This window comes from Dermacentor silvarum, chromosome 1, assembly GCF_013339745.2.
Source record: "Dermacentor silvarum isolate Dsil-2018 chromosome 1, BIME_Dsil_1.4, whole genome shotgun sequence".
Classification (NCBI taxonomy): Eukaryota; Metazoa; Arthropoda; class Arachnida; order Ixodida; family Ixodidae; genus Dermacentor; species Dermacentor silvarum.
The window spans coordinates 207,370,102-207,390,829 of record NC_051154.1 but is presented as its reverse complement, the minus strand read 5'-3'; the positions used below and the strand labels follow the sequence as shown (position 1 = coordinate 207,390,829).

Sequence of the window (20,728 nt, the reverse complement as noted above, 5' to 3'; positions counted from 1 at the left end):
GGCCTCGCGATATCCTTCGCAGAGCGGCCGCGGCGCGGGTGTTCATCTGAGACGCTTTTGACTACCGCGTGCACCTCCCGATTATTTTTTCGCTAGTGAGCTGGTCGCCAACAAATTGTCCATCCATCGCGATGTAGCCGGGGCTCTTCATCTTCGACAGCTTTGCACTGAGTCAAAGCGAAACTACTGCTTGGCGCAACCGCTGCGGACGAAACCGTGACCGTTATCGACGCGATCATGGACGGCGACCTTGCAGTTCAGAAGGCAGGCGGCCGACGCACGCACCAAGTCAAAACGAAACTACCGTTTGCTGCAACAAGTGCGCATGAAACCGCGGTCGCTATCGACGCAATCATGGATGGCGAAGGTACGCAGCCGACGCGCGCACCGAGTCAAAACGAAACTACTGTTTGCCGCAACCGCTGTGGACAAAACTGTGGTGGCTATCGACACGACCATAGATGGTGACTACACACTTGTGAAGGCACGCGGCTAACTGCCAATGCGGTGTTACGCGCGGTGAATAATGCAAGAATGAAGGCTTTCAGAGCACAATTAGACACGAAGCGTTCCGGCGTTGCTGCCAGTCACGTATCGCGTACACTTGCCGCTGAGGACCCTAGCGATGCGGACTGCGCCGCTTCGTTTTTGGACGCTAGCGTCGTTTTTGTTCCTTTGCGGCGCTTTTGCGGTGCTCCGCGCATTTTTTTTATTATTCCGCTGACGTATATGTCCGTCCGCACGCAATCGGGATCTACCCTGTCTACAAACATGAAAAAATGCGCATGGTGCTAAGATACGGCCTTCGAGATTCAAGTGCAAAAGCTTAGGCGCGCTCCCCATGGCTGCCCGTTTTCGGAGGTTGGGTGGCAACAAACTGGTTGCGGATTTATTGCGCAGTTCTCGCGTTGCCGTTACACACTGTGAGGTGCTTTTTGACATTCAGGCATGGGTAATGGAGGTTGTGTGGATCGAGGGCACCTCGTGTTTGCAGTTTTAGCCACTTGGCGAGCGCGGGACCGCAGAAAATTTATCAGTGGCTCGCGGAACCCCGAGCAGGGACCTGCGGAACCCCAGGGTTCCGCAGAACCCACTTTGAGAACCCACGTCCTAGATGTTTCTAGACTATTTCATAACATAGAATTGAGGTCATGATATAAAATTTATATTTGTAAACAGTCCAAAGCATTCACATTTTCTTTTTAGAGCCCGACTTGTTGATTGCATTGTCTTAATGCCTTACATGTTGTATTTAATGCATTAATGTGAATCATTGTTTGCCTGATATAAGGCGCTTTGCGATAGGAAGGTTTGTGTTGTGCCTTGTTTCGTGCTTCTGAAAAAAATTTTGTATGCAGTGCTGAAATTGCACAAGAGTCCTATGCTCTATCCATGAGGTCACAAAGGCATGTATACTTCTCTTGGGCCAACGCCAACTAGCACTTCGAGACGATTGATACATGTGTCACATTGCATTGCCATACCTGCGAACTCTCTAGAATTTCCCGTGAAGGTTACAAATTCGGGTTCATTCTACAATTTTATGTATGTTTCATCAAGTTTTACAAAAAATTAATTCTGTTTGTGAAAAAGTTTCACTTGTTGGTATCTAACCATACCCTTCGAAGTCTACTGATCGTGAAAGGACACCAGAGGGTTACCAGCTTTGAGCAAATTTATAAAGACAAGTTCCTGGAGCAGACGAAATCAGCAACAGCAAAGTCACTGAAAAAGTCACTGTGATCTAAGAAATGTGTTGCTTGTCAGTTTGCTCGGTTCCAAGTTTGCTGCTGCTTATGTGCTGCATCTAAAGGTAAATCATTGTTAGTAAAGTGTGTGTGTGTGTGTATTCCACAGAAGGTGTGGGCTCAAGGCAAACATTTAAAAGAAATATATGCTGTTACCCTCTTCCCCCATCCAGCACAGTGTCTGCAGTACTTTTTACAAATTTTAATGTTCACAGGCACTAGTTTCTAAAAAGCAAAAGGTGCAGAAATGATATGCATGAATAATTGTCAACTTTACCACTGTCCTTCACATGCACCACGTCGCATAGGAACAAGTTAGTTATAAAAGCGAGATTGCACCAGTTTTCTCCCCATCCTTGCCATGTGACAGCAAGTGCTTTGAGACAACACGTGGCATTGTACCAATTTCGGGATTGGGCCACTTTGTGACAGAGCAAGTTGTACTGGAAGTTGGGCTCGCTGGTGTTGGTTCATAATTACTGCAATGTGAATTAAAGCCGAATTAAAAAAATTACACCATCTTCCCGTAGGGGAACCCTTAGTAGTATGCGAAGCAGCCATGGGGTTGACTCAAGTTCCCATTAGTTTTCAGTTCGTCGTTTCCGTTAGGTTGAGGTACGTAGCTACCGGCTTCGCTAGCCCGAAGTTCGGGATCGGCCTGTCGCCGCTGCCGTTCCGTGGCAGCGGCTCGAGCCCTCTTCTCCGCGGCACTGTCCACGGCGCTGACACTGGCGTTGACGCTGGCGCTGTCCGTGGCACTCATCGCGGGGTTGCGGGAGAAGACTGACAGGAGCGGAACGCGCGCGTGCATCATTATACCACGAGTTACAGTGGCGCCCCCCAGCGGAGTATGCAGCGCCTACCGTCGCGCCTCTAACCTAAGCTGCTTCGCATTATCGCGTGCGGAGCCGCAGGTGTTGCCATTCGTTGCGCAATCCGGAGAGGAGAGGAGGGGGAGGAGGATGCGCATGCGCAGTACGGGTGTGGACGCCGCACTGCGGATGAATAGAGGGAGGGAGGGAGTGACATAGCCCCGACCATAAGCTGCTTCGCATTTAAAAAAAAAGGCAGGAAAACAATGGACAGAGATGACGTGAACACACAGAGCACCGTGTGTTCACTTCGTCTTTGTCCATTGTCTTCCTGTTGCACTGCAGTTAATTATGAGAGCAGGTTGTAATGTTTCTTTGGCAAAGTACAATAAATTGGTTGTCATGCTGTGGCCATTGCTGTCATACTATCGTCATTGCTGCTGTCATCTCCTTGCTGCTGTTATCACATACATGGTTGCATCTCGCACACATTTGCTTGCTTTACACAGATATGTTGGTCCATTTGTTCATGCTTTGCAGAACTAGAAACAATGCTGAAGAGCCAGCTACCTGCCAAGTACTTCACATAACACCAATTCCCACAGTGTGCTGAATCTGCACAACTTTCTTTTTTTTTACAATTACCAATTTATATTTAGCAACCCAACCAACCTTTCTCATTGTTCTGTAAGTTGGCTGCCCTGTAAAGCTCCACAGTGACCAAAAATGCCTGTCTGCAGACAACATTTTCATATCGAGAGGTGAACTTTCAGCGTAAAGTGCGCTTGTGCTGTCAATTTGTCTCACTCTTGCTGCTGCTTTTTTTTTTTTTTCTTCTGTCTAAAGTAGGGGCTGTTGTAGCTTAGTATCCTGAGCCTGTCCTCCAGAATGAGGTTGTAACTATTGTTCCTTTTTAAGCAACCCCCATCACACATGGTCTTCAAGGCAGCCATAAAAAATTTATGCTCAAAGCACGGAAATGGCGACATAGCATTCCTCTGTTGCTTGTGATCACGGATACATATGTTTGTCTGTAGACCAGAGCTCGTGGTGGTGGCTGTGGAGCTTTGCAGGGCAGCTGACTGGGAAAACTGTAAGCAAGGTCAATTGTTCATCATTTTTGGGCTTCCTTTTTTTTCAATTACTTTTGTTTATAAATTTTCTATTTAAAGTAATGATTTTACTTTTTTTCCTTAGACTGTCTACAAGATCATTGACCTTGGCTATGCAAAGGAGTTTGACCAGAGCAGCTTATGCAATTCATTTGTGGGAACATTGCAATACCTTGTAAGTGCACCTTTGGTGTTATATTACACTTATCATTGGCCTAGCATTTCGCAAATCCTGCATTAGAGCTATGTTGTGTGTTTCTTTTTTCCATTTGAGCTGCAGCTAAATTAACCTAGCGTCTGCGATTTCCAAGCGAGTGCAAAATAATAAAGCTGCCCTATTTTGGCACACTTTGTTTAAAGCATGAGTAAAGTAGGGATAGACAACTAGGTTGAATGCATGAAATTTACTATTTATAGCATTTTAATTGGAATGCGTGTGTAAATTACTGCTCTAAAGTTGCTGTCAGTAAAAAAAGAAACTGCTACCATTTGTCTGCTACATGTCATTTTTTATTTGACTTTTTTTGTTTCCCGTTAAATGAAAGTCCAAGCCCTCTAAACTCTAGCAAATTAATGGTGAGCTTCGGAGCACCCTAAATAATTTGCTACAATACTTGTTTCTACAAACTAGTTTGTTTCGGTACCCAGTAGGTGGGTGCGTCATGATGTCAGATACATTGGGTATCGCTCTGTTCCTGTAATCACTGTGGCTGCCTTGCATGAGGGCAGACAGCAGAAACGTGTGCAGTACTCGTGTTAAATTTTTTTTATGAGCAACATCATCATACCTAGTCTTATCGCTACACGTCAGAAAATTTTGCTCTTTGTTATGACGTCACGATAATGTCGACGACGCCATGTCCAGCATTTCAAAACCAACGTTCGTATCAAATTAAAATATTCTATTAAGCATTTCCCAACCTTCGTACTCGCTAAGTGTCATACCTTTATGTGCAAGAAGCATGTGGTAGAGTTTCTGCAGCTCCAAAAGTATGTGTCAGTACTATTTCATCCACTTTGAAAGTATCCTCGCTTTATTAAGCTTTATTTAAGCTCTTGTGTAGCACACTTTGTATAGGCCTTGGCAGTGGTAAGAGTAATATTGAAATGTAGAACACCTCTATATATTTATGATGGTACTGCAGAAAAAAAACTAAATAGTAAATGGGGATCAATGTCTGAAGAGATTGTGATAAGATATGTGGATTGAGACAGAGCCTTTAGAGACATTTTTTGGCCAGCTAAACGCATGACTGAAAAATGTAACTGAAAATAGTTTCTGCTAACTAAAAATGAAACCATTCTGAAGGCTCGGTGTTGTCTCTGTAGACCTAGCAGCATTAGACCAAACAGGTGATCTCAATAATAATGACAAAACATATTTAGTGTTCGCTGTCAGTGTGTGATAAGACTAAGTGACGGATTTTGCCATTTATTCTTTTCTGTCGGGATGGAGAGCCAGTAGCAAGCACAAATCCGGATCGGACTGGGTGGTCTGGGCTGTATGGGCGCTGCCATGTTGCTACATAATGAGGATTAGGGTGACTATTACAGTTACCGCGGTAACTGCCACTGTAATTCATGGTATACGACATACATGCGCAAAGGGCCATGTACAGGGTGTTCAAAATTAAGCATTATGGAATTTTTAAAAATCGCCTGTGACAGGTAGCATAATTCTTATCATTGAGCTGGGTTATTCGAAAAGGCAGACATTAGTAGCACAAGAAATCGAAACACATATTCAACTAATTAACAAAAATTGAATAATGAACTTCTTAGTTGATCACTTTACGGCACATATTGCAATTTATGAATTGTAGCCCGTGAGTTTGCAAGACGCTTCCACTTGAAATTATTTTCCAGGATGACATCAGTTTCGAAATATTTCCCAAAGTGTGGGACGAAATACATGGGCGTTCCAGTTACTTTTGTGCTTCAATGTAGAAAACAGCATTTTGGTAAAAAAGTAAGCGGACAACAGTGCATTTTTGCGGCGAGTTTGATGGCGCATATCTCCAAACTGGAGTCATTCTGGAAATTCATTCCAAGTGGATGCACCTGACAAGCTCACCGGCTACAATTGGTAAATTTCAATATGTGTCATAAAGTAATTAGCTAAGAAGTCCATTAGTCAATTTTTGTTAATTAGTTGAATATGTGTTTCGATTTCTCGTGATACTAAAGTCCACCTCATCGAATATTCCAGCTCAACAATAAGAATTATGCTACCTGCCACAGGCGATCTTTAAACCTGCTCCAAAACACACTTTGTCATCCCCACAACTGCAAAGGCTTGCAGTGATCTGTCAGCATGCCAACAAAATGCTGAGAAACTGAGCCATAGCTGAGAACACGATGCTGGTATATAAACCTATTATCTTGATTGCACTTGTGCAGTTCATCGCAGCCACGTTCCCACAAAACAGCATGTAATGCGAGCTGGTAAAATGAACTGTTTATACCAGAAGTATTAATTGTCACATATGCACTTCTCTTTTTTTTTGTCATGGTCCTTCAACTGTGCTTCACAGACTTTTGTATCGGCTTCAGCATACCTGGTGGTGGCGGTCCCCACTTCATCTAGGTGGGCAGTGTTGCCCTTGAAAGTGTGCAGTGGTTATAACAAAATAATTTTGCCTCCTCCTTCCACTCTGTTGCAGTAAGCTTTTACTGTGGCATAAATTATTTGTGCTTTCTTGAAACAAATTTGTTTTAACAGTGGTCATCTTGTCATCGTCTTCCGGGCATGCCTGTCTTTATGTTGTTTGCTTGTAAAACATACATGAAACCAGTTCCACTGTCTTGTGTAGAGGTAGCTAATGTCTTAAGTGACATTTCAAAGGGAAACCTTTAACAGTGGACGCTTTATCTATCTCTCTCTCTCTCTCTCTCTCTCTCTTTAATCAGGCACCTGAGCTCTTTGAGAAAAAGCCCTACACCAGGGCAGTGGATCTTTGGAGCCTGGGCATTCTTGCCTATGAAGTCATCGTAGGACAGCGACCATTTTCCCCAACAGCCTCCCCTGCACAGTGGTAGGTGCACTAGGATGGCGGAAGTGCCTGCAACAGTTGCCATATGCACATGTTTGTTGTTATTGTGTAGCTTCTGTTCTATTACGTAAATATGGATCTGTTTTTCCTGTTTAGGTCTGCTGTGGGTTGAGTAACATGGTGTACATCTGCATCATAAAATGACTGTACTGCGACAGTGTATTTGCTTTACTTCTTGTGTCTATCTCTTTCCCAGGATTCCTTTAGTGCATAATAAAAAGAGTGGCGATATTCGAGGAGACATAGCACCTAATGGAGAGCGTTGTTATTGGAAGACCCTTCCTGATGAAACCAGCTTGACCAGGTGAGTGGTTCTTGATTGACAGCTGTGGTGCTTAGAAAAGCTGCTGGATATGTTAACAGAAGCAAATACTTACGGTTAAAGTGGCTCCCATTAATATGTGGAAGTGTGTCAGAAGCACTAGTAGTAAAATTCTGCTACAGTGAAAACTGCACAAGATGAATTGCTGACTGCAGATGGTTTGTGGTGGAGAGTCCACTAGTTCTGTTGCTTAGGGTGGTTGCCGTTACAACCTACAAAATATAAGAGCTGCCTAGGTAGTACTTTGGAAGTTCATACTGCTTTGCAGCACAACATGTTACATCAGTTACCGTACTGCAATCACAGACGCGTACTTACTGTTTTTTATTGCACAGCATGAAAACATTCTTTAAAAACATAATCAATGAAGCGGTGGTACTTGTGATATACAGTGGAATCTCGATGATACGAATCCCACGGGGTCACGAAAAATATTCGTATTAGCCGAAATTCGTATCATCGAAACACAATTAAAACTAGCTAAATTAAGGGGGGACGCGGGGATCAGTTGCACAAAATCACGAGAAAAATTGATTTTTGAAAACCACGCGTTTATCTGCAACGCCTAATCTTAGCTGCATCAAAATGGTTTGGCTGAAAACGCACTGAAAGTGCCCGAAAAAGTTTAATTCGTCAGTGCGAAGGGCGAGAAAACAGCTTTAAATTGCGCAAAATCACCGCAGTTCATGGAGCCATATCTCGTATTTCCCGCCACCAAGCGCCGTCATCTTGGTATCGTTCGAAAGCTCAAAGTTTCGCCGTTCCGCTTCTCAATTCATCTGTCGTCGCCAACTTGTAACAAACGCACAAACACCAAAGAAGCGCGGGTCTGCGATAGGTAGTCACACGGGCCCTCTGATAAAAGCGGGCCTCCGGTTGGCTGCCGTGCTGAAAGGCGTCTCTCCATTGGTTGCTGCTGTGGCAGGGGCAAGATGGCAACCGCAGTTGTCTGCTTCGTAAACCACGCCGGCGTCTTCACTTGACACACAGAATTCGGATTACTGAGAACTCCCAGGTTAGTGATGGATCGTCGCTCGTTGGCGAATAAACTTTGGACGAAGCACGCCTTCGGAATACGGAAGCGCTCCTACGGCAAGAAAAATACCGCGATTAGCGGGAGAAGCGGAGGAGCACCCGACTGAACGAGCGCAACCTTGCACCGTGGATTACGTGCCGCGCTATCTTGCACCGTGACTCCAGCAGCGAAACCCACAATCGCCCCGTGCCATCGGCACCGATAGCACAGCCGACGGAAGACGCGCCAACGGAGGCTCCCACGCCTTGGCGTACGGCTGTGCGAATCAGCTGAGATCGTATCTCGGTAGACATAGCTCGCTGCGACTAGACAAAATGGCGCAAAAAAGAACACGGCCCGAAGCACGGCGTGCCCGATGGCACGCGGAAAAGGAGGAAAAGCACAAAAGCAACAAAAGCGCCACCGCTTCGAAGTCTTCATGCCCATTTGCAACCTCCGCGCTGTCCGGCGTCGTGTCCACGCCTCCGCACCAAAAGATAAAGGGAGAAAGCGCGTGACTGCGCGCTGTTCTCTTTCGCGGCTGTCGGTGGGGCGGCATTTATTCGTATCAACCGACGCGGGTCGAAAATCGATTCGTAACAACCGTTTTCTAGCACGTTGCAAAGTATTGGGGCTCGGCCGGGACCGCAGAAAAATTCGTAACATCCGGAAATTCGTATTAGCCGTGATCGTATCATCGAGGTTCCACTGTATTACTTGCTCACGCTCAGTCTACAAATCGCATTCTGTACAAGCTTTTTATTGGTCAATTTTTTTTTTTTTTGTACCATTGTTACATCACAAAATTTAGCTAGAAAAGTGGTGCATAACAGAGCATACATAGCTGCAGTTCTTAATAATTGTGCACAGTCAACTGCCATTAATTCGACCCTGACAGGACCGATGACATTGACCAATTTATCTGGCGAGTCAAACTAAAGTAGAGGCAGAAAAGACGCACGAACAGACTGCTGCTCCATTTCTTTCACAGTGCTTACCTGATTCTAACACGCCCCTAAATCTAATGCGCACCCCTTTTTTAACATTCCGAAGTACAATATTTCAAGTATAAATGACATTAGAGCTTCTAAACAAAGTAGAAATTCAATGTCACCCCATTTTCTAACAAGAAAAATATAGCGTACCTCTAATTTTGGCAATCAGAAAAAGATGAAACCAGTGAAGGTTTACCTTCCCATAATAGAAATTTATTTGCACTTTTAATGTCCATCATGATCGCTATTAGATTGCACTTTATCGCTGTCTATGGACCACATGTCCTCCATATGGTCCATTACACATTTTATAATCTGCGTTTATCAAACGACTCCGCAATGAGGGCAAACGTAATGGTGGCCCATGCCTAGATTAACCACTTTGCTAGTCTATCCTCCGATGCATGCAATTCTCCGGAATGCCGAAAACACGTAATGCGACTTGTTGCTGCTAGCTTAGCATGTAAAATAACTTGTCATTTGAATGAGCTTTCGTAATCATGGACTTTAAGCAGCGAATCATCGCCATCCTATGCGAGAACTTGTTCCGTCTGGATCGAATCCTGGCCACGGCGGCGGCATTTCGATGATGGCGAAATGCGAAAGCACCCGTGTACTTCGATTTAGGTGCACGTTAAGGAACCCCAGGTGGTCCAAATTTCTGGAGTCCCCCACTACAGCGTGCCTCATAATCAGATTGTGGTTTTGAGACGTAAAACCCCATAATTTTTTTAACTTGTTCCCTCTCCAGCCTGTGATGACAATGGCGATGAGGCTGGCACTGATGGTACGGTTTTGCAGATGCTGCGGACACAGTTTCGATTTCGTATCCAATTGCACCACGCACACAATTTTCTGACCAATAAAAAAAAAGAAGACGCGCTTTAGTACGGTAATCACTCATGTGGAGCTGCTGTTTTCACTTGAAAGTTTACTGAGCACAAGCTGAAAAAGGGCATTTTCCACGGGAGATAATGCTTCTTCGATGCATTCACTGTCCCTTAGCACCACGAAGACGAACGCTGTAGCCATTGTGGTTGTAGTCAGGGTCCCCATTGTGCTCAGGTATGCCCGTGGTAACCAGTCAAGCTCGAATTCAGAGTTGAATTAACAAAAGTCTATTGTAGTATTTATCTGGAATTAGTAATGCCATAAGCCGAAAATCAACATGTTTCAGGCTGATCTCTTCCTCATTTTGAGGCCACTGTGGTGTCGACTGTTGCGTCCCGAATCGACCGGGCGCATTCTTTGATTGTTTCCCATCGAGGCAGGCCCTTTCATGAGCGTCGACGAGACGGCGACAGTGCCAGACACCGACGAGACGGGCAAACAAGCGCCCCAACTCGGCAGTGCCCATTCTTTGGGTGCTTCCCCCGATGCCACCCCTTTCATCAGCGTCGTCCAGATGCTCACTTAGAAGCGACCGACCACAACCGCCGCCCTTCGTCAGACGCGGGGATTAGTGCAAAGGCCATTCTCCCGACCCTGGCAAGATGACCAGTCGGAGGGCAAGAAACAGGTCACCGACTTTCGTGGAAGGAGTGTCAACCCCCTGTTTCCGGATTGCCTCGTCCTTGCTTCGAAGGTGCAATATTAGAGGCGGAGTTCAGCGAACAAGACGGCCTTTCTGATTGGCCGCATCAAGGTCATCTGATTCCCTAGTCGGGTCAACTAGGGAAGACCGATGTTTTATAAGGAGACACCTTGCGTGCAGTGGTGTGTCCTGACGTGTTCTGATATGAACTCAGACATGTAGTGAGCTGAGACTTTCAAAGTGCTCTCCCATGGAGTGGGCTTCCATATTTGGAGCCACTGTAAATATGTAGAATAAACCCTTTTTTCTCTCGCTCTTACTCCCGGACGTACTCATCCCTTTGGCTGAAGGATCACCGGCCTAAACGCTACCCGAGTCTCAACAACCCGTTCCTAACAACTGGCAGCAGCGGCGGATTAATCCCCGACCTGCAACAAAATGGATGGCAGCTATGGGATGAATCCTAACCCTGAGCCGCGAGCAACTGGATGGCCATGGTGAGATCGACCCTTCAGCCAACGCCAGTCGCCGGCATCTCGTTCGCGACCAACTGGATGGCCGCAGTGAGATGGACCCTGCAGCCAGCGTCAGTCAACAACTGATTCACGAGCGACTGGATGACAGTGGCAAGATGGAGCAGCCTGCAGCCAACGCCAATCGCCAACTGGTTCGCGAGCGGCTGGATGAACGCAGCGCATCATGACTGCACGGTACAGGGTGAGTGCCTGGCTTTGCGCTTGAGTCATCGGATCTTTTAGCCTAGACTTTCTAAAAACCGATGAAGCGTGTACAACTGCCCATTTGATACTGTGGTTGTTGCGCATCCAAGCAGAAAGCAGCTTTCGGCATAGATCTGAACCAGCTACTTAAGCCAGACGTCGTACTTGTGTGGGAGTAATCGGGAAGTGAAGAACTACCGTAATTCTTATCATTTAAAGGCGGCCCAGGATTTTCGTCTTCTTTGAATTGATTCGATGCGGTGGAGCAGTACTTGGGGACTTGGTACTACTTCTGTGCATAGGCGTTTGGTTTATGCTATATTTTCCAGGCTTCAAGTTCTCTTGGGAAAACAGAATTGAACCGCTGGTAGTTTTTTTACTTGCATTGTGATTTATGTGGGTTTCGCAGCAAGTATTGTGGAATAGCTGAGCCAAAGCCTAAAGTAGTGACCATGGACCTCATGAGTTTGACGAGAGCTAGCTTGTTGCGGTTGTGTGAAGAGCTCGATGTAGAGGTAGAGGATGATAAATCAGAAGCCGAAATTAGAGCCATTTTAGAAAGCAACAGCGATCATGAATACTTTGAATATTTCGGCAACTCCATTCTAAAAGAACAGGAACAGGAAGCAATTGAGCATGAGCAGGAATTGAAAAGACAGGAATGTATTAAGCAACAAGACGAAAAGATCGAAGCTCTAAGAAAGGAGGTTGAAAGATTGGAACAGGGTTTTGAAGTGGAGGAACAGAAATGTCAGGCACCCGCAGAAGTAGCGCATGGAAAGTGGAAACAAGTAGCACGCACGATTCTACCGATTCTAGAAAGCAAGGATGATCCCCGTGAGCCTAATGGTATGTTCACAGGTGAGGCCAGATCCGTAGACCGTGACATAGTTCTTGAGGAGCCCGTTAATGGGGACCGTATTGAGCGCGACGAGATACTGTGCCAATGGAATACTAGAGAAGCAGCTAGGCCAGCTGTGGACGATTTGGCACAGTTATCCAGGGAGTACGTCGCGAAGGTAGCTCTTGCAGAAGCCCGAAGTGGCCCCGAGTCGTCAGACAAGAGCACCTGTGCAGAGTCCAATCGGTCAGGAAAGTGCTCGAAAGCACAATGTAGGCAGGGCAGTGCAGTTATGGACAGCTCCCATGTATACGAGCTAGTTTGTGCAAATGAAAATAGCTGCATTGTCCTTGAGTGTTTGAAGTTCTCCGCCAGTCGAGATTGCATTGAAAGGAAATGATTTACCCGCAAATCATTCAGACTGTGCGGTTGAGATAGAAATAGTGACCGATGAAATAAGTGCCGGTCAGCACGAGATTCAAGCGGAAGGCTTGAAAATGAGCACTAGTAAACGTGCTAGGATGAAACGGCGTCGCAAAGTCGGGAATGCGGCAGACAGGGCAACGCGGCCGAACAAAGGCGCTAAACCCAGTGGGGAGCGCAGTCAAAGAGTTAGAACAGCGCGTGTGTTCCTTGGAATGTTTCCAGACAGGGCGCGTCCAAACCGCCGGACGAGAAAGAAAAGAAAGGCCTGATCGGCGCGAAGGTGGACAAAAGCGAAGGTGGCGCGAAGGGGGCAATTAGGTTCCCCCTCGTTCGGGTCTTTTCGAGCTGTGTTAGGCATGACACCGGAGGGCGAGCCGGGAAGGCGACGCGAATTAGACATGCGCGGCAGTGGAATCGCAGTGCGATGCGTAGAAGGCATGTTGTCTATTTGTAAAGTGCCGGCGGTGGGCAGCAAGGAGATTAACCTACATGCCCTTTGTACAACCTCGTTGACAAGACAGGCTCTCAGACCGCGCCCGCCTCGAGTAAGGCTCAAAGATATGGCGCCACCATAAGCTACTCGGACTCAAAAGCGACTCAGGTTTTGCGGAAACATCATTTTGTTTGTTGGTTTCTTTATTTTAGTGTTTGGTTAAATGTTTTAAGATCTCCGGAATAGAGATCATTTCGATTTGCACGTTTTGAGCATTGTTTAAATTGTTTGTTTTAGACGCTCATCGATACTCTGAAAGAGATGGTTCGCTCGCGTTAAAATTTTTGAAACTTTTTTTCAACGTGTCATTCCTTTTTAAGCAGATAGGCTTCTTTTTGTAGGAGATACGCTTGCAGTGTCAAGTCCAGGCTATTTGTTTGAAGCCTGTAGTGACACGCTTGATTATCAGTTTACTTTTCGGTAGTGTTAGCGCGTAATTTACGCAATATTTTTTTGTTGTTGTTGTTTCTTAAGTGTGTGTCCTTTGTGGACAGGAGAAGGAAATTGTTAGTGCATGAGTCGCACGTTTTACATGTGAGTTTGTCTGCAAAGTTAAAGCGACTCTGACAGTACATCCAAATGCAAATGTGGCTCGCAATGGCACTATAGTATGTGCGATACCAGCGGATGTAAAACCGTTCATCGTGTTTGTGCTGCGTATGATATTTCATTTATCATTTATTTTGAGCATTTTTCGGGTATTCTACCTTTGCTCTCTGCAGCACGACGATCTGGTTTTGGTGAACTCCGAGGTTCATGAGAGCTCGCTTTGGCGGCACAAAATTTTGGGTCCAAATTATTGGGTCAAGCGAAGCCTGGTGGATTTAGCGGATTTCGGGCGCTTGAGCGCTATGTGGTGCTTTGTCACCAGGACTGCTCTTCTCTGTCGGAGGTTGCGAGAAGATTGTGAATCCTGGTCTAATCTTAATATTGTGGGCTTCAGCGAAGGTTCAGTGATTTGATGGCTGCTTTGGTGCTATTAGATAAGGGCAGGCGCGTTGATTTGCTCGCTAGACCCGATGGCTCTCGGTGCGAGCACGGCGCTTTCCTGTGCCCTGTGGTCGTGTGTGTGCTTGTGTATTCCCAGGGAGAAGGCCACAACGAGGTTAATGCTGGGACCTCATGCTCGAGTGTGTCATCGGCCATCATTTCAAGAATAAACCCCGAGCTCTCGACCGACCACCGACACTTCGGGCAACCTGACAGCTGGTCACCCTCAGGTCGGATCTTCCGGCGGGGGAGGAGTCTGTTGCGTCCCGATCGACCGGGCGCATTCTTTGATTGTTTCCCATCGAGGCAGGCCCTTTCATGAGCGTCGACGAGACGGCGACAGTGCCAGACACCGGCGAGACGGGCAAACAAGCGCCCCAACTCGGCAGTGCCCATTCTTTGGGTGCTTCCCCCGATGCCACCCCTTTCATCAGCGTCGTCCAGACGCTCACTTAGAAGCGACCGACCACAACCGCCACCCTTCATCAGACGCGGGGATTAGTGCAAAGGCCATTCTCCCAACCCTGGCAAGATGACCGTCGGAGGGCAAGAAACAGGTCACCGACTTTCGTGGAAGGAGTGTCAACCCCCTGTTTCTGGATTGCCTCGTCCTTGCTTCGAAGGTGCAATATTAGAGGCGGAGTTCAGCGAACAAGACGGCCTTTCTGATTGGCCGCATCAAGGTCATCTGATTCCCTAATCGGGTCAACTAGGGAAGACCGATGTTTTATAAGGAGACACCTTGCATGCAGTGGTGTGTCCTGACTTGTTCTGATATGAACTCAGACATGTAGTGAGCTGAGATTTTCAAAGTGCTCTCCCATGGAGTGGGCTTCCATATTTGGAGCCACTGTAAATATGTAGAATAAACCCTTTTTTCTCTCGCTCTTACTCCCGGACGTACTCATCCCTTTGGTTGAAGGATCACCGGCCTAAACGCTACCCGAGTCTCAACAACCCGTTCCTAACAACTGGCAGCGGCGGCGGATTAATCCCCGACCTGCAACACGACTCTGAGAAACAGGCAATTTTCAGGGTGTCATGTGGCTATGATTGGAACACAAATGTGACTCTGTACTGCTAATGGCAGTACAGTCAGCTTTGTGGCCCTTTTGCTTTATTCATTTGCTGTATGTATTTTCTCTGTTGCTTTCTGTGGTACTTATACTTGTGAGGCTGATATGTCATAGCACTTGCCAAACATTACAATTTGTGTCAAATTGATTGTCTTGTGGCTCATTTGTGTTCTTTTTCTTTACTGGCACAGTGTTTTCAAGAAGGATATTGAGGAGTGGCTTCAAGTCTTACTTGAGGCAATGCCAGGACAGAGGAGTGGCCGTCGTGGTTTAACAGTATTTGAAATTCTCGAGGAGCTGCTTGCACAACCAGTACGTTCGTTATTTCATTTTTTCTTGTCTTGTTTGCACTGGGTCATCTTTGCCCACTGCCATGATTGCCCTTTCAAACCTGAATGGAGAAAAAGAGTGGCACATACCAATGGTACAGCTTTACAGGTGCCACAGTATGTGCACTAAGTTGAACATATGAATACAGTAATGCTTTTTTATTGTGCATATGAATGGCATATAGAAAGTTGTTCAATTTTAATTTGTTTTATTATATTCATGCTGTAGTTGACTGTAACACTGGTGACTACTCAAAATACAGGCGGCTTTCATAGCTCTGACCCTCATTTCACATGGTAAATTGGTTTTCATTGTGCAAAGCTCACAATCTTATATGTTTACAAAACCTGTGTTATTTCATTCAAGCTTGAAGTTCAACACATATGGTTCTGTAAAAGCCCCCAATGAGAATAACAAGTTTTTTATCATTGTTATTAAATCATATCTAGCCCAAGAATTTATGTTCTTGCTTACTATGGGCAAAGAGCATCCCTTATTGGGAAGATGGTGCCAGCCAAGCATAGAAAACAATGTGCCTACGAAAAGGTGTTCTGTAGAAACCTCCAAGAGGAACTTTCAAAACGAATATTTGCGTCCATCTGAAAGCATGAAGCTACATAAAATAAACCTGTACAGGTTTTTCAGTAAAAAAAGTTACGCAGATCCAGCACACATTTTGGAATCTATGTAAAGATTTCATGGAGTGGTTAATAAAATTCTGTAAATTTGCCCATTTCATTCCTGCGTCTTTGGCGTAAAGGAAACTGGCATGCGCATGTGCTCTCGCGCACCCATTCTATGCAGTGTGACAACGTTTTATATTATTGAGTTGTATTTCTTCATTTCTTCTTATTCATTTTAAATGGACTGCCGCCTTGGCAAATCCCTCATTGTGGGTATGTGCCATAGTATAGAAATCGTCATCATCATCAACACTTGGCAATAATCTCAAAGAGGTAGTTGATGTTGGTACAATAGACGTATACAGTAAAAGCTCGATGATACGATCACGGCTAATACGAATTTCTGGATGATACGAATTTTTCTGTGGTCCCGGCCGAGCCCCAATACTTTGCAACTTGCTAGAGAACGGTTGTTTCGAATCAATTTCCGGCCTGCGTCGGTTGATACGAATAGACGCCGCCCCACCGACGGCCGCGAAAGAGAACAGCGCGCAGTCACGCGCTTTCTCCCGTTCTCTTTTGGTGCGGAGGCGCGGACACGGCGCCGGACAGCGCGGACTCCAGCGACTGGGCGCGAAGAGTTTGACGCGGTGGCGCTTTTGTACTTTTCCTCCTTTTCGACGGCCGCCCATCGGACGGAGTGGCTGCTGTGCTTCGGGCCGCGTTCTTTGTGTTTGCGCCATTTTACCTAGTCGCAGCGAGCTATGTCTACTGAGATAGAAGGACATTAGAGACTTTTTCTTCAAGAAATAAATGCTTTTTACGTACATGTGCCTGAGTGAGTTCACCTCTGACTCTTTAATTTAGCTACAGTCGAATCTCGTTAATTCGAACAGGCTTATTTCGAACATACCGCGCACCGACAATGCTCTTAGCAGCGCGCCAAATCATGCGGTGGCGCCTCCGACCAGCATTGCTCCGACACCGCCGTAGAGCAAACGCTCAGGAGAGACCCCTCAAGGCCGCGTGCGAAGGAACGGAAAAAAAAAAAAAAACCCGTGGCGGAAATTTCACCCTCTCAAATTGCAAGGTCGCCGTTTATGCATCGTGCCGGAACAAGCGTGTATGTGCTGACTAGTGTGTTCTAGACAACCGTATTCTAGCACACACTAGTGCCGACGTCTCAGCCACGCAGATAAAATGGCAGTGAACCCTTCTCCTCTATGCTTCCTCTATTTTCTAGTCACATGTTGACCTTGCACGCTGCGGCAGCAGCGCAGAGGGAAGCAGGGGCAGAGGCGCAGTCGGACCAACGAAACTGCCCACGCCCGCAAACGCTTGCTTCCCGATAACGGCAGAAAACAAAACTTCAGGGAGCGGCTAAAATAAGCTGGCGCCAGCACGGCGGCGGGCACGCACGGAGATGTGCGCACGGAGTCGAAGGTGAGAAAGCTACGAGGGAGTTGAGAGGGAGGGAGGGAGGGAGGGAGGGAGGGAGGGCGAGGGGAGCCACAGAAGCGGCGGACTTGACGCGGCCAAATCCGCTTCCCTGCCGCCCTCCTCCCTCACCTTCGACGGTCTCCGCACGCACCCGTGTGCCGGCGCCGCCCGCTCCCTGAAGCTTCGTTTTCTGCCGTTATCGGGAAGCGACCGTTAGCCGGCCTGGGCAGTTTCGTGGCCCGCGCTTGCTATGCGCTTGCTCGCCGCGATATTTCACGACTCGCACCGTTCGTGCATCGTGCTATGGTGCACGAATACTTCAAAAATACGTCCTTTTAATTCGAACATTTTTTCGGGCCCCTTCGAGTTCGAATTATCGAGATTCGACTGTAGTTTTAATTGTTTCGATGATACGAATTTAGGCTAATACGAATATTTTTCGTGACCCCGTGAGATTCGTATCATCGAGCTTTCACTGTATGTGCAATTGTGGCCTAATGGTTATGGAAGTAAGCATAGAAAGGTTAGAACCGTTTGCTTTATCAAAGGCATTGTGCTCTTGATGATATATATTTGTTGCAATGAGGATATTTATGTATCGTTGTTTTATCACTGAGTAATCTGTAGAATTCAAGCCCAGCAGCATGGACACCTATAAGATAATAAAAATGGCAGTGCTGTTCTCGGCAGCGGCAGCCACATTTTGAAGGGAGCAATATGCAAAAACGCCTGTGTGCTGTCCATTGGGTGCACATTAAAGAACCCCAGGTAGTAAAAATTTATCCCGAGTCCACCACTGCGGCATGCCTCATAATCATATTGTGGTTTTGTCACATAAAACCCCGGGATTTAATAATTAGTGCTGTCCTGCATGCAAGCTATTTTGGCAAGACAGTTGCAACACCCAGCCAGCAACCACGGTCAGGAAAGTCTTGGAGGATTCTCAAAGAAAGCTTCGCTTTAAAAGTCTTGAAGAAAGAAAAATTTGTCTTGGTCTGAGGATTGAGTCTGGTACCAGTACCTTTCCAGGGCAGTCATTCTACTGACTGAGCTATCGAGAAGCTAGCAGATGGTGGGGCAAGATGAATTAACTCAAATCATAGGAACGTGATACATGAATGAATTCTGTGGAAATTGGCAAGTTGAAGGAAGCTTTATGAAAGGGGAAGTGGACATTCACCTAAATATTGCACAAACTTGCAAGGGGCACTCATGCGGATTCCTCAGAGTTGCGGGTCAGTGTGAAGCCAGACCTGGTCTTATGTATAAGAACCTGACCGGCTCTGGGAAGGTTTTCTGGTAGAGGAGGTTGGGGAGTTGTGATCACCTTCTTCAACCTCTTCTTGCTGTGGATCTTTTCTTTTCAAATGTTCCTTGTGGTCTAGGGGTGCAGAGTGGTTTAGATGGGAGAACAAGGATCCCCCTTCACTGGCTGCAACCTCTCGGTTTAATAAGTCAATTTTTGCTGACTTTATCTGGGGGCATTACTTGCACTCCATTTGGGAAGGTGACCCTTGTATGCTGTGGAACATGGGTGAATGAGATGTCTCAACTGACAGTCCTAGCTGTGTGGTGTGGTATGTGTGTGTGAATGAGAGTGAAAATTGCAATATCCCATACTCAAAAAACTTTAAGTAGCATTCAGTGGAAAAATATTGCTCTTAAGTAACACCTGCGAGTCACTGCCCAAGGAACAATTTCCCACAATAATTTTCTAAAGCTGTGGTGAAATACTATAGCTATGCACGTTTGAAGTATAGTAAACAATTTGTTCCACACTCTCTTGCACACTTCCTTTTGTACTTCTGCTTTTGTCGATGATGATGATGATGATAGTAGTCTTTCTTATTTACTGAAATTCACCGTTTGTGTTCACGATAAACCCGCCTCTTATACGGCTAGTGCAACAGCTGTAGTGAGGCCAGGTATCGGTTTCTCCAAACTTGTAGTAAAAGGACGTTGCCCAACACCAGGCATGTACTTAGCGGCTGTGCCTGATAATATATCTAAGTCTGTATTGTTTTTGATAATAAAATTTGGGATGATCTGTTGCTTTGCAGGACTAACGCTTCCGCTCCAACGCGCCAACCACTACGCTGGTTGTTTACGATATGCGAATCACCGCGTATGAAGACTCGTGACGCCACCTACAAGAATGATGTGGCGTAGTTGCTGAGAGTGCGAGCCAGTGTCTTTTGCTTTATGTTTTGATTCCCACGTGATGTCATTCTTTCACACAAGCGCGCATCTGCTCCTGTTTCTTTAAAGGCCCGTTTATAGTCCGACGTTATCATTGCGTGAGCGAGCGTCGTTTGCGGCCAGTCACGTTACGCCGGTTGCGCTGTGCCAGCCGTAATACCATAGAGAAAGGTAATACCATCTCTCTTGACCCTTTTCTCGGAGCAGTTTGTTCTACAGAAACGAGATGGCGCTTTCAGCGGTACGCCGTACGTCGCCTCGGCAACTGCACACGAATATGAAACTATTGCCGCTTCTACCTTGATTCCGTGCGATCAGCTGTCGGAAATACAAATGAGTTTTCGCTAACGCTACAATCATGTTGGATTGAATCATGTGTATTGAAGACGTGGGTAGTAGTTTGCTGCAAAAATAGTGACTGGCATATTAAAGAATGTAATGAATATGTGTGGCCAAGTTTGCGGACCGCTGCTGCAATGGTCCGTACGTCTTTCCGGCTGCAACGGTCCGTAGATGTATGGCTTTCCTCGAGGATACACAAATTTGCTCATCCGCCAGCATTGTATTGTTAACCTTCAAAGGAAGGGCTTCAGCCCTGGTATACGTCGGCAAAAGTGAGTACCGCTCGTTAAACAATGATAAAGGGAGTAGCGCCGCTTCCTGTCACAGTAGGTTTCACACACAGTATCTACACACAGCTACCCCAACTGACACGGAAACTTACGCCCATTCTTTTGTCAACGTGTCAAAAATAAGTAAATGGGCGCACACTGGAATATATGCGCACTATATACGCGCAATAAATGACAGTACTACACCGATAGCGCACGAATGGTCGAAGCCGAATGTTTGGTGACGGTCTACAAGAGTGAGCAAGTTACTATCGATAATACGTCTTTGTTACAAGGTATTACAATGTACAGAACAGCTACGTTTCAAGCCTTGTGCGCAGCAAGAACAAATCTAACTGAGCTAAGCACACCCGCGAGCGATTCGGCAG

The 20,728-nt window shown here is 46.3% G+C and overlaps 1 protein-coding gene across 4 annotated transcripts in view; it reads left to right on the top strand.

The window, feature by feature from the left end:
* LOC119436697 (inhibitor of nuclear factor kappa-B kinase subunit alpha-like) overlaps nucleotides 1-20,728 on the top strand; it is a 135,003-nt gene that overhangs the window by 51,547 nt on the left and 62,728 nt on the right. For all 4 annotated transcript variants that reach the window (XM_049659705.1, XM_049659707.1, XM_049659712.1 and 1 more), the window contains 4 exons: nucleotides 3,758-3,847; nucleotides 6,583-6,707; nucleotides 6,922-7,029; nucleotides 15,328-15,448. In XM_049659705.1, the coding sequence (XP_049515662.1) occupies nucleotides 3,758-3,847; nucleotides 6,583-6,707; nucleotides 6,922-7,029; nucleotides 15,328-15,448 (444 nt within the window). The remainder of the gene's footprint in view (nucleotides 1-3,757; nucleotides 3,848-6,582; nucleotides 6,708-6,921; nucleotides 7,030-15,327; nucleotides 15,449-20,728) is intronic.